General features: G+C 35.9%; 1 protein-coding gene across 7 annotated transcripts in view; it reads right to left on the bottom strand.

Annotated features, from left to right (window-relative positions):
• Window positions 1–1,154: 1,154 nt before the first annotated feature.
• LOC129568684 (kinesin-like protein KIF21A) overlaps window positions 1,155–13,608 on the bottom strand; it is a 30,198-nt gene continuing 17,744 nt past the window's right edge. For 2 of the 7 annotated variants that reach the window (XM_055446893.1, XM_055446892.1), the window contains exons 3-17: window positions 9,860–10,319; window positions 9,293–9,581; window positions 8,644–9,213; window positions 8,407–8,562; window positions 8,126–8,287; window positions 7,637–8,040; window positions 6,847–7,560; window positions 6,523–6,764; window positions 5,960–6,160; window positions 5,395–5,580; window positions 4,346–4,493; window positions 4,128–4,233; window positions 3,343–3,986; window positions 3,081–3,271; window positions 1,155–2,151 (exon numbers count right to left, since the gene is read on the bottom strand). In XM_055446893.1, the coding sequence (XP_055302868.1) occupies window positions 2,082–2,151; window positions 3,081–3,271; window positions 3,343–3,986; window positions 4,128–4,233; window positions 4,346–4,493; window positions 5,395–5,580; window positions 5,960–6,160; window positions 6,523–6,764; window positions 6,847–7,560; window positions 7,637–8,040; window positions 8,126–8,287; window positions 8,407–8,562; window positions 8,644–9,213; window positions 9,293–9,581; window positions 9,860–10,319 (4,543 nt within the window). In that variant the 3' untranslated portion in view covers window positions 1,155–2,081. Of the gene's footprint in view, window positions 2,885–3,080; window positions 3,272–3,342; window positions 3,987–4,127; window positions 4,234–4,345; window positions 4,494–5,394; window positions 5,581–5,959; window positions 6,161–6,522; window positions 6,765–6,846; window positions 7,561–7,636; window positions 8,041–8,125; window positions 8,288–8,406; window positions 8,563–8,643; window positions 9,214–9,292; window positions 9,582–9,859; window positions 10,320–13,608 lie in introns of all 7 variants that reach the window. The other 5 variants (XR_008687976.1, XM_055446894.1, XM_055446895.1 and 2 more) reach the window with 5 other exon arrangements.

Genomic DNA, 13,608 nt, shown 5'->3' with positions numbered 1-13,608 from the left:
AACCTCGATGTGAATTTTGATTGATTTCGTGTGGAATGGTCGATATATGAATTAATGCGATTGTTCGGGAACGAACAATCAATCGACGAATTGTCTAACCCTGGGAAACGTCGTCTGACGTTTCGTGTCGAGACATTTCGCAACACTCAATAAATACACTTCAGTTAACTAAAATCAATCCGACCGGCCGGTCAGAGTTTTCTTGTTTACTTTAAGTTCATTCTTTCAGTACTCAAACAGCGATACTAGAAACGAAAAAAAATATTTTTTCCGTCGTTCCTTGGAGTAACCAAGAAGTTTATATAAAAAATGTAGATGTTATTTACAAACACCAACAAAAACGGAATTTCTGCCTAATATTTTCAAATGCATGCCTTTTTATCGAAGAATACATCAATTCGTTAGCACTCGAAAAATCAGCAGCATCTTTGGTGTGCGTACATCGTGTGTGACATAGCGGCACTATGTAGCCAAAAATTTTTTGAAAAAAACGTATTTTTTTTTATTCTCCTGCGTTTTTGGTTTTTGCATTTTTTCCTTTTCTGTAAATTTTATTCTGCATTTTTGGGTTTCTGCATTTTTTTTCTGCATTCGATACCGTAGTATTTAGTATTTCTTAGTACTTAGTTAGAAACTTATTACTTAGTACTTAGCACTGTGAGGAAAATTTTGTTGCAAGGTGTCTTAACCCTGTTGAGCCATGTTTTATAACTAAGTTTTGGGCTGAGTGCTAAATACGGTATATAAGACATTTTTGTACGGAAATAGGTTGAACATTCAAAATATTAGCTTGAAGCATAACTTTGAGCGTTAAATGAGCCAATGTTATTTTTGAAATTATTCTGTACAAAACTCGATTTCATGCATTATTTCTAAGTACTTTTCAATTATTACTCTATACTAAGAACTGAAAATTTTATTGGTGTGAACGGGCGATTCTGATTTTCAAAGATTATTACGATTTTTATTTTCCGCTCTTCACAAGAACCAATGATTCTGCATTTTTTAGCAAAATATCGAGCATTTTTGCAAAGACTCTTCTTAAAGAGCACTGCTGTCTCAGATTACTTGTTAGCTCATCGGCCCAATTGACCTACCTTTTAGTGAAATGAATGTTGATCATTGGTTTGAAATTCGAATAAAAGCCATTTGTATATAGATAAATTTGATTTTTATTTTGCTTACAAATAAATAGTTTTTTTTATTAAATTGCGTTAGTTAGATCTATGGAATTCACCAGTGAATAATTATGATTTCGTTTGAAGTTTTAGATCCCTTTAATTAATGCAAAACGCATTCCCTATTTATTGGCCATGAAGTATGGATTCTTATTGCTATTTGCTTGTGACCACTTTTAATTTATTTTTTGATGCTTGCTCTATTGTCTAAGTCAAATAGGCTATAGTGACATGCTAGTATACTAAGTACCTACAAAAATCCCCCCATTTGCGATGAAAACATCAAAGAAAACATTGAATATCATTGTTTCAATGACTTATATTCCAAAGGTATGTCTTTTCGTTATCATTGAACATGTGCAGAATGAAATATATGAAACCAGTCAATTGCTAAATTATCATATTAATTGTGAGCTCATTATAAATGAATGTGTGAGCGTTTTGACAAAATCTATTTCCGTTTGAGACTTGTTATGCTACTAAGGCTATATCCACGTGAAACATTTATCACTCTCATAATAAATTAGGCAATAAATTTGGAAACAGACTTTTCTTTGCAACCAGAATACAATAAATCGTCAATTAATTGTGGCAATTCTCTCAAAAATAATAAAGATTCACAAAACTTTCTATCGCCAATTTAGAATAAATTCTCAAAACCAATTACCACACAAAATCACAAATTTGATCAATATATATATATGCCTATATATGACTTTTAGTTTGTCTTTTCGTTGAATACAACAGTTTTTTTTTATTTTCGAATTGAATTTTAGTATTACCGCTTCTTTTTTTAAACAAAATTCACCCAATATTATAATTACATTTTATTCGAAATTTAATAACTCTTATTTTTGGAGCCAAATTGTAAAAAAACTCTATTCCAACTTCTCAACGATATTGTCATCTGGTCTGTAGCAATATTTGGCGACGCAAGCCTGTTGAAAATCTCCATATACGAATTTTCCCATCACTGCAATGAAAATGCAACAATTTTTATTTTTAAGAATATTTTTGATAAGCAAATGGAGTGAAATATATTTATGAACACAGTCATAGAAAAAGCATGCATGTGAAAATAAATTATATATAGAGACAACCAATAAGTTATAAGTCAAACTTCAGACAAAACATTTCAAATTTACAATTTAAAAAATGTAAACAAAGCTTTGACGCTATTCAGTGAAAATTCAACAATGAAAAAATCAACAATGGCACTCAGGCTCGAAAACCTAGACAAAAGGCTTCGCTCTAATGTGTTTTTGTTAATGATAAAAAGAGTGAAAATGAGAAATGAAATAAAAAGACGACGAAATAAAAAAGATGGTATCGAAACGTCAACAAATAAATTATTGAATTCAAACGTATGCAACAGATAAAATAACCAATTCGAATGGAATGCGTAATTCTTCGAATGAAGCGTCCATGATGAAACGGTAATTACTTGCTATTTTCGATTTTTGTCACCGGCATGTCGAAACGCTAATCTATTTAATTTCGTGTAAGTGGTATAATCAAAGGCACAAATTCATTGGTTAACCATAGACAATCGCTTTTGTTTTTGTCATCTTAAAATTTAAGGTACAAGTGTCAACGATTTGGCTACAAATAAACAAGCTAGAGCTAACAATACAAGGAGAAGTGAATAGAATTGACACATTCTTTATGCTGGTGGTACCAATCGCCATATCCGTACTTCGCCCGAACTATATCCAATTTCGAATAAAGAAAGAAGACAATGTGAGGGGGAAGAAGAAAGAAGAATTATTTGTTACAGGAATTTCCATAAAAAAATTTTGGCACGTCGATATCAAAAAGGGATTAGGAATAAATCTAATTATTTATTTATCTAATTTACATGCAATACTTGAATTCTTGCAATCGATAATTTAAATGACTTACTTGGCTGCTGTATAAATGAGTTGTCCATTGCAGGCGATGTCATTGATTGGAGAGTCAGTTTTCATATCGGCAATGCTTTCGCAAGTGTTCAAATTCCACAGCCTGATCATGCCACCCCTGCAGGCCGATAGCAGAATATCGTCTGAAATGGTCATGCCTGAAACCCATCCTTTGTGTGCATTGTTTAACGACTGAAGAAAAAATAAGAATGAAACGTTAATTTAGTTATTTCTCAATCGTAATTCTATTTTTTGTTGCATACTTGTTTCAATTCGCCGTTGCGCAGATCCCATCGTTTAATTCCTGTATCTCGACTACCAGAAAACAGTTCTGCGTCTGCTCCAAGCGAATTTTTGGCGACGACCAACGCTTGAACGCCATCGTAATGTGGTGGTTCGAGATGAAGTAGTGGAGAAACTGTGCCAGCAGTTGATGACACCTCAAACACCTTAACATAATGATCCTTTGAACCAGTCGCCACAAAATCTGTTCCATTCGATCCTTTCCACGACGCAACGCACATAACAGCCGCCTGATGACCGCCGATCAACTTTCCAACACAAGAGAAATTTCTCAGATCCCAAATACGTACTTTATCCGATGCGGCAACGTATAAATTGCCCGACGCTCCCAAAGAAAGTGCCGTAACTGGTGTTTCTCCTGTTTGAAAGAGGCCCAGATTTGCAGTGTTTCGTGTTTCCGACAAAGTGTTTCCGGATGAGCATAGTGTCTTTACTGCTTTGGTATGACTTGATCGCAAATCCCATACGCGAACAAAAGCACCACATGCCGAAAATAACAAATTCGTCTTGCGATCATATTCGACTGCTACAACGGGGCCGGCATGTGACAATAAACCAGTTGGACCATTTGTTTTGCCTAAATCCCAAATTCGAACAGTTCGATCTGTGAAAAAGTATAGTCTGGTTTTATTTATAGTTCAGGGAAAAGTATGTTACGATGTGATATATGTATCAAACAATACTCAAATAAGTAGAAACAGTATATGTGAATGAAGCATATAAATTAAATGAAGATTTGACTTACCTGCAGCAGCGGTGTACAAATGATTGTCATTTACTTTGACGGAGAGAACTGAATTACTATGGCCCTCAACAATATGCGTACAGTTCAGTGGGTTGCTTAACTTTGTCTGAAGATTAACACAATTATTACACAATCATAAATAAATGCTAAGCATGAAAATTACCAATAAGTGTTTTTATTTTTAAAAAAATGCCTTTAATATGACAATTCCCTCTTACCCGGCCGCTGTATTCGCGAATCGATCCGCCTGGCGCTGGTTCCGTTGTGCCTGCACCTAATCTTGAAAACACATCGGTAGCAGTGTCTTCACGCGATGTCATGCGCCTATAGACTTGTGGTGATGGTGGTGTTTGTTGATCGTCATCTCTGATTGTCGTTGATGATTAGTAGTAGGCAAGTTAGTTTTGGATTAATTGGAATAAAAAAAAAGTTAGTTTGAAATGGACATGAAATGGCTACTTATTTTCAATGAATCCAAATTAATCTAAATGGTGCTATGTACTGTACATGGAATAACTGTGCCAATCTACCGATAGAAAATATGATTTTATGTGCGATTCATAACAAACAAAGTGCAAAAATGGAGTGGAAATGATAGATGAAACCATTGTGAGAATGAAGTTTTAGCCTATAAAAAATTATTAGCAACAGAGTTACAGCGTGAATGAAAATATGATTGAACTATATGATACATGCTTTAACCGTTTTTTATGATCTAACTAACATTCGGAAGTAGCAAGAGAAACGCATTTGGAGCTAATTTCAGTTTTCACTCATAACATAATCATATTTTATTTTCACACATATAATCTAAATTGAACATAAAATTCTATGAAGCATCTATGTTCATGGTCAATTTAACGCTATATTAAAACAGATTCTTTAGTCGAGATTTGAAAAAAGAAGACACTTGCACCGTGAATAGACTGTATATAATCTCGAATCAAATCAAAACTATATCAAAAACAATTGACTCGGGTCGATAATCTAATTATTTACATCAATTTCTAGCCGTCGAATTCTCAGTTCCCGCATACGTATCATATACAAGTGCAGAAGAAATAATAGTTTGACCTAACCATAATACTTTACGAATTAAACGTTTCATTTAAAATGCTAATGGCCATATAAATGACGCTGAAAACTACAATGAATGCATAATAAAATGCATTCATGTAAACACCAGCGGCTTTAGTACAAGATTGTCTACCATTTACAGTTGATTTATCTACATCGAAATCGAATTCGAGTACAGTAGATGACTTACAGTCCGGGTGATGCTTTGTTTGGAAAGGGCCGACGCGCGAAACGCGGAGATACTGGTACCGTTGGCGCTGTGTCCAACGACTTGCGCGGAAATAACGGCGACGATAGCTTTGGATTATTCGAATGATTTGTGGCGAAAGTGTGTCGTGTCATTGTCGGTGTGCTTGTGTGAATGGGCATCAATCCTCTATGGAAATGATTAAACAACCAGAAGGATAACGTGAACCTCTTTAGTGTGTTGAATGTGAAGTGAATGACAAAAATCCCGTTTTTAAAGGGTAAAAATAATAAAAAATGTAAAACAAAGATGGGACAAATGAATTGCAACGAAACCAAGTGAAAAAAATAAAACGCAATTGGGAAGAATAAACGAAAAAATAATAGAAGAAAGAAAAAATTGAAAAGAGAAATTTGTAAATAAAACAATTTCAGAAAAACACACATTGAAAATGTGAAAAAAAAATAAAAAAACGTGTTTGTTTTAAAGAATTTTTTGCGTGTATCACAAAGAAGAAAAAAAACGAATTTTGTGAACAAAAAGTCGAATTTCGGATGATGAAACTTACTTTAGCGAACCAGGAGCGCTTGGAACGCGTGACAATGGGATAAAACTACTACGTGTCATGTCGGTTTGTTGTTGTGGTGATTGCTGTTGCTGATAGGAACGTGACATTTGATCGTTTGACGACGAATCACCAAACAGCAAATCTTGTGGTTGTGCAGTGCGTCTTCTTACTTTGTTTGGTGTACGAGGCGGTATCGTGTCACTAATCATCATCAACATAACATACACACAATATAACAGATTTAGAAAATTTCGATTAATTCCAATTTCCGTCAATTGTTGCTTTCTCGGTTTGTTCTTAGTTCTAATTTTCTAGTCCAATCAAACCACAATGATTTTACCAAATATTTGTGACAATAGATGTCATCAATGTGTAGAGATTAAGTTATTTATGGGTTAAGACATATTTTGGTTAATTCGGAAGAGTAAATTGCAATTAACTCCTATCAACTATTGTACTTAAAGAAAAACTTAAGAAGACTTGCATTTGTTATGGTTTTTTTCTTCAAACAAGCTTGAAGCATAAAATCAATTGAATTATGTATATATGACTAATGTACTCACTGGTCATGCATTGGTGAAGGGGAACGGCTTATGCTTGAATTTATAGTATTACTACTATCAATAGTTGGCCTCTGCCCATGTCCATTTTCTTCTGAACCTAGTGCCGTCAGGTTTGTGTATGTGCCCGAAAACTTATTAGAAATGGTAGGTGTTGTGATCAAAGTATCTGGGAAAGCCACCGACGGATTTTGAGTAAGCACATGCTGAAGCAATTGATGCTGAATATTGCTCTCTTGTTTGATCTAAATATAAAGATTGATAATAATAGAATTTTACAATTAAAAAAAGTGAATAGATAAAATGAAAGAATGCAGAAAAACTCACATCGCTGAGTAGGGCTTCGTTATCTATTAATCGATTCTGTGTGAGCGCTGTTTCGCACGTTTGTAATATCGATGAACTTGTCAATTTTTCCAGCAAAAATTTGGCCTCGTCATAGCTTCTAATATTGTCCAACAGATTTTGGATATTCTGTGTATCCGATGTTGATTGTTTTCCATCTTCTATTTCTACGATGGAATGTTGCACTTGGGTGATGTTCTCTTGAACAAATCGCAAGCTGCTTCGAATCGTGTCTTCTTCTGAAGCCAATTCTGCTGAATATTCGTTTTTCTGTCGTCGTTTCACGGCATTCAAATCCTTAATCAGTGATTCGCGTTCAGTCACCAAACGCTCCAATTCGCTTTCCAGTTCGAACATTGTTTGTTTAGTGCGAGCTGCACGATTAATTGTTCGCTGCAAAGTTTCCCACTTTGTACGTGCTTGTTTTGGGTTGAATATCACAGGTGTTTTCTTTGGTGGTAGACGGCCAGCAGCCTTTTGGCTCATATTGCTTCTTCGATCACGTTTCAAAGCAGCAACTTCCTCAATACGTCTCTTCAAAACTTGATCCTTAGCAGCACTTTGTGTCTGCAACGACTTGATCGCATTTGACTGTTTACGCTGTTCTTTACGCAATTGGGCGATTTCACGCGCTTTACGACTCTCTGCCTCCTTGTGACGGCTTATTTGTTCGTTCATTTTCTTGACCAGTTTTATCTATTTGAAAGGAAAAACGAAATTAAATAATTACGTGATTGAAAAATCAATGAATTCATTTTCGAATATTTTGTACCTTCACCGATTTCAATTCGCTCAATTCTGCCTTCAATGTACGTAATTGTGTCTCTTGTGCCTGGATTTCGCGATGTTGCCGAGCATGCTCTCGCTGTGCAATTTGCAACTTTTTCAACTCTTTTTGCATGTCGCTTATTTTGCGTTCATATTCTTCACGAACCTTCTTCGTTTTATCATTAGTCACTGAAGAATTTGTGCTTCCACCCATTGAAGCCGACATATTCGCAAGAACTTGGTCACGTTCACGTTGGGTGTTGATGATTTTCGAATTGAGCACATTCAATTTCTTCTCGTAAATTTGACGCATTTTTTCCATTCGATTCTTGGTCATTTCCAATTGTTCGATCAATTTACTCTTCAATTCAATGTCTTCGCTGATATCGATCAAATCTTCTTGACAAACTGTATAATAGTAGGAACGATGATGAATATATTGAAGTTAAAAAACAAGGCCAATTTTGAATGAGTAGTTATCTACTAATCTCACCCTTTTCATCAGACTCATCTGAATCATCGTCGCTGTCCGATTCGTTCTCGTTGTCAATGGAACTTTGATTATCATCGGGAAAACCGGGCAAAGATCTTGACATAAACATTTCTCGCTCTTTTTCCAACTTGCGCTTTGCCATGTCAATAACTTCTTCAACGTCTGTGAAGCATGAAGAGGAAGAAAAAGTAAATTATAATGTTCGAATTGAATGAATTGAATAGTTTCAATTGTGTCAAATGGTCGGTGAACCAAAATTTAATATCAATTTCAAAACAAACCTTCCGTATCGGGGAAAGTGATTATATTTTTACGCGTTGTATTCATTGATTTCTTCAACTGATGATACATTTGTTCGGCTTCAATCAGCTTAGCTTTAAGTTTCTCAATTTCTTTGATATATCGACCGACTAACTCGGATACGGATTTATCGTTGGCTGAATGGAACAAAAGGAAAATTCGAGAATTTTTTGCTGTTTTAGTTTGAACAAGTTTGAAAAAATTTTTCGGGAACTTACACATCGAACCCCATTCACTTGCTTCTTTTTCCGCTAGCAGATCAACGTTTTTGTCCGTTACATTGTTGATTGTCTCTTGCATGGCTTTGATTCGTTGCTGAAGCCTTTTGTTATCGGCCAACAGCATTGAATTTTCATGGAATGTATCGGTCAGCGTTGAATTGCCCTCTGAATCGATAGTTCGTTTACCTTGTTTGTATTCAATCAATTCCATTTGAAGCGCGGCAATTTCACGTCGCAGCAGTGAAATGGTTCGCGAACTTTGGTCTTGATTAACAACCACCTTATTGGTAATGTTGCGTGCACGATTCGCATACTTTAATGTATTCAATGTTTCCATGAAGTCACGGTCGCTGGGCGAAACACAGGCAATCATAAGCGTTTGGCTATTACCTCCGAGAGAATCTTGCAGAAGTCTGGTAAGTTTTGAATCACGGTATGGAACGTGTGTTGCTTTCTTTGTTGAATCACCTAACGCTGAGATAACGTTACCAAGTGATAGTAAACCAGAATTGATTGAAATTCCTTCCTTTGCACGTTCGCCAGTGGCTCCTGTCCGTTTGAGTCGTTCTGAGAGACAGTGTAACAAAATAGAAAAATAAATTTTTATAAATTTCGAATATGTATAATGTATTGCCATATTATTTACCAGATCCTGCCAGATCCACGAAGTGAAACTTTGCGGTCAATGTTTCAAGATCGTCCTCCATCACACTGTTCTGCTCAGCCAAAATTCGTCTTTGACGCTTGATGAGAATCGTAAAAATAGCATGGCTCCTCGACGACTGAGCATTCATCTGGGTCGATGCTGTAGTTCGAGCTAATGCACCTTGTTGTAAGCATCTCATTGCGTCTTGCGGACCGTGAATCGGCTTGATTGTGGCATCTGGCACATTTATCGCTCCTGATGTGTCAGCTGTTATTTTATACTGTTTTGTCTATATTCAAGCCATACAAAATATTTGTTTTATTCATTAACAACTGTTCACATAAATAAAATCGCTTCAATCAAAATGACAACATGTTTTTGATGTCTGATGAACATATGATTATTTTTTACGTTGTTCAACCGAATCAAATGACGAAATGGTGCAAATCACCGCGAACACATTGTAAAATGATTAAAAAGAAAATTTAAACGACATCAAAAACAAGTGCTCTGTTGACACTCAACAGAGACTAGGTTTTATTTTATTATTTATTTTATTATTTATACCTTGTTGTATGGATCGAGCAAGTCTATGATTTCTTCGTTGTAAAGTTCCATGAACTGTGCGCCAACACTAAATTGCAGCATATCCATACAAACGCCGTTTTCATCATATGGATTCTCCTTCAGATTGCTTATTGAAGAGAATAAATGGCGCACCGCTCGCGGAATTATTCCTTCTTGTTCTTCGTGAGTTTCAGTCTCAAAGCCGGTACCCATCGTGAATGTTTTACCAGATCCAGTCTGGCCGTAAGCTAAAACCGTTCCATTGTAACCTTTCATGGCACCATCAACGAGTCGTTCGACACAATTCTTATAGATTTCGCTTTGTGAGGAATCCACATCGAACACATAATCATATGTGAAGGCCTTGTCGGCACCTAAAACTATCTGCGGTTCATTCGGTGTCACTTGTGTACAAATCCGGCACATGTCGATTATCTCACGCGGTATCTGCGGCCGTATTCTGAATTCAATGAAGAAAAGAGAGAGAAAAGTTTTAAAATTGACACATTCAATTTCGAATGATTCATAGGAAATGTAAATTTGCGAAAAGCTTTGTAAACGGTCCCATATCAAAATACAGCATCAACCTAACTAATGAGATCATTTGGAAAATACTCTACGGCAATATATATGCAAATAGAACAAAAATATGTTGATACGATATTTTCCGTTGTTATGTTCTTATTTCGAGAGCTCAATAGCATAAATTCAGCAAACAATTACCGTTGATGATTGCTTAGAAAAATGGCGAAGAGAAAACCGTCTAGATAACAGTAATTCAGATTTCCTGTATATTTGTTTCAAAATAAAATCCGCCGAGTCATGCGCCTCAATCCAAAGCGGTTGATTATGAAAATTTCAAAAAGAATCGAAGCCAAATGTGTCTTGCACAGGCGATTTTCACATTTTGATTATGCACGAACAACAATATTTGTATTTATGTTTTCTTCATTCCATTTCGAAGCAACGGAACATGTGCAATGTATAAATACATATTGCATTTCGAGATTGAATTTCATTGTTTCCAACGAATACATTTTGTTTTCACAAAAACTGTTCGATGGAACAAACGAGGAAAAAAAATGCGATGTCTGGTATTTTATAGTAGTAAATGGGGGGAATGGGTAATGCATCGTTTGATTGAATTACAGTGCCATATGGTAGATTACGTTTTTGCAAAACATGGAAAACCATCGGATGTTTTAAAATCAATTAACGACACAAAAAACACTGACCGAGCGTAACGAACGTCGCGAGTGAGTCCAATTTTTATTTCGTTCATTCAAATGGTTGATTTTGGCACACGCATAATCAAGAAAATAGCGCTCAATTTTGAACATGACGGTTTTTCATTTTCAAACCAATATTCGTATGTTGGCGATGCACTCATTCAAATTTGAATGATATTTTTTCATCTTTCTTTTTTATTTTTTCGCAGGACCCGTGGTCCTAAAGGTAAAGTATTCCGATTGGACCAAATTTTAACAACCGCCAAAAACATGATTTCTATCCGTTTTCAAGGCCTTAGAACACGAAAAAATGGCTTTTAAAGCGATGTTTTGTGGGTCTGTCCCAAGTCGTACGTTCCACACAATCTTTCTATATGTGCGGTTTGTTTGAGCTATTGGCTAAAGATATTCATTTCTTTTTTTTTTTGATGTGTTCGGGACCTCAAGAGCATGGTTTATAACTATTCCAATAAAAAATTATAGCCGCTTGAAAATAAGTGATATTTTTCCCATTGTTTTTCGAACTGTTTTTCCAAAAATCAGATTTGCTTTGTGTTATTACTATTTCATCAAAATATTGGGAGCCTAGGAACAAATAAACACCAACTTTCCCACCTTTTTGGTATCGAATCGGCAATTTTTTACTTTTCCGCAGGACCCGTGGTCCGTATTGTAAAGTATTGCGATTGGACCAAAGAACATCCAAGACAGTTCCCCAGTCGAAAAATATCCCGAAAGAGGTGCTGCATGTCAATAACAATGTGTAATCCACCTATCGAACACAAATACATATTCAAATGCATCCTCACTCATTCCTACAATCGTGACGAATTGTGTGCTATGACTGAATGCTGTCACATCGCCGCTATTGCGATTGAATGTTTCTCAACAAATCAAAACATGAACGGCACCCGTTTATATGAATGAATACACGGACAACGATTCGCCACTCATTGCTACAGCTGACCGAATGCATCTTATGGTGTATGCGGTAGCTGAGTGTTGTTTGTAAACAAAATACCGTTATGTTCGATACAAAGAATGATGCGCGTTGCTTTTCAATAGATTTCAATATTTCATTTATCCATTGTCAATCGACAAGGGATGATGCACAAACGCAATAAATAAAATCACTCCAAATGGATTCAAACGACATTTTTAATCGAATAAATATGTTTTGGCTACATAAATACAGTTAATGATTTTTTTCTAACGTATTATGAGCTCGCGCTCTCAAGCGACAGTAAAATTTGGAAAAAAATATTCGCAACATCGAAATACAGTGTGTATCGAAACAAACACTCCAGCGGAACATGCTGTGAAGCATTTATGTATGTAGATTTCTTTTGCTACACACTGTTCGTCGCTGTTGCGTGCGCATGCGCGGATCCCGAATACGAATACATGCACGCCTGCGAGAAACCAATCTCATACATGTTGGTGCGTGATACACTTTGGTGTAATGAACAACACAAGGTCTGTGTGTTTGTGGATGTCTGTTTACTAAAATGAAACACCAATTGGAGCACTATAGCGACATCTGACAAGATATTTCCCACTGGGAAGAAATGAGTCGATTTTTAGGTGAAGTTTTTTTAACAACCGCCAAAAACATGATTTCTATCCGTTTTCAACTCCGTAGAACACGAAAAATGGTTTTTAGGACGATGTTTTGTGGGTCTGTCCCACGTCGTACGTCGTACGCAAATTTTTAAGTGAAATTTGTTACCACGATTTCCCGAACCCAGTCAGAGATAAAAAAAATCTGGAAAAGACAAAAGTTTAAGCTCCACTAGACTTAGAATCCAGTCGATTTTCAGCTAGCCCAGATATACCCCTGGGGTACTAGGGGTACCTGATATATGAACCTAAAAAAATCAAACTTTTGTATGGGAGGTACCTAAACTAGGCTACTTGTGGGCTTTTATCATTCCTAACCGATGAATTTCATCAAAATATTGGGAGCCTAGGAACAATCGAACACCAACTTTCCCACCTTTTTGGTATCAAATCGGCAATTCTGCTTCACATTTCATGAAAAGTCGAATTTTTGTGTAGGAGGTACTTGAAATGAGCGCTCCTCAGAAGGTTTTCATCATTCCTAATCGGATTATTACATCAAAATAATGAAGACCTACGAACAACTCAGTGGGCACAAAATCGCAACAATCGCATTCTCATCTCCACCTCTGTGGGCACATAATAATAGAATATTCAGACTCCACTGCGGAAAAATTCGTCTTACATCGTAAGACCCTTTATCTTTTTTTGGCGGTTCATGCATGTCTCGATTTATACACATAGAGAGTGTCACTAATCATCAATTAGCAGTTTATTTTCATTCTAGAAAAAATATAGAGAAAAACTAACGTTGTCGATAATTAGCTAGAGTATTGTGAACTTGAGGGGGAAAACAAATAATTAAACCTCGCAGCAACAATTGATTAGCATAAAAATATAGATAAATGAGCATATACAGTGCCGATCAAAAGTTTGAGTACGACTATAAAATCCATATTT

This window comes from Sitodiplosis mosellana, unplaced genomic scaffold (genome assembly GCF_009176505.1).
Source record: "Sitodiplosis mosellana isolate CC-2019 unplaced genomic scaffold, AAFC_SMos_1.0 Smas_scaffold_21, whole genome shotgun sequence".
Classification (NCBI taxonomy): domain Eukaryota; kingdom Metazoa; phylum Arthropoda; class Insecta; order Diptera; family Cecidomyiidae; genus Sitodiplosis; species Sitodiplosis mosellana.
The sequence above is the reverse complement of the archived record's forward strand: the minus strand, read 5'-3'. Positions and strand labels throughout refer to the sequence as shown.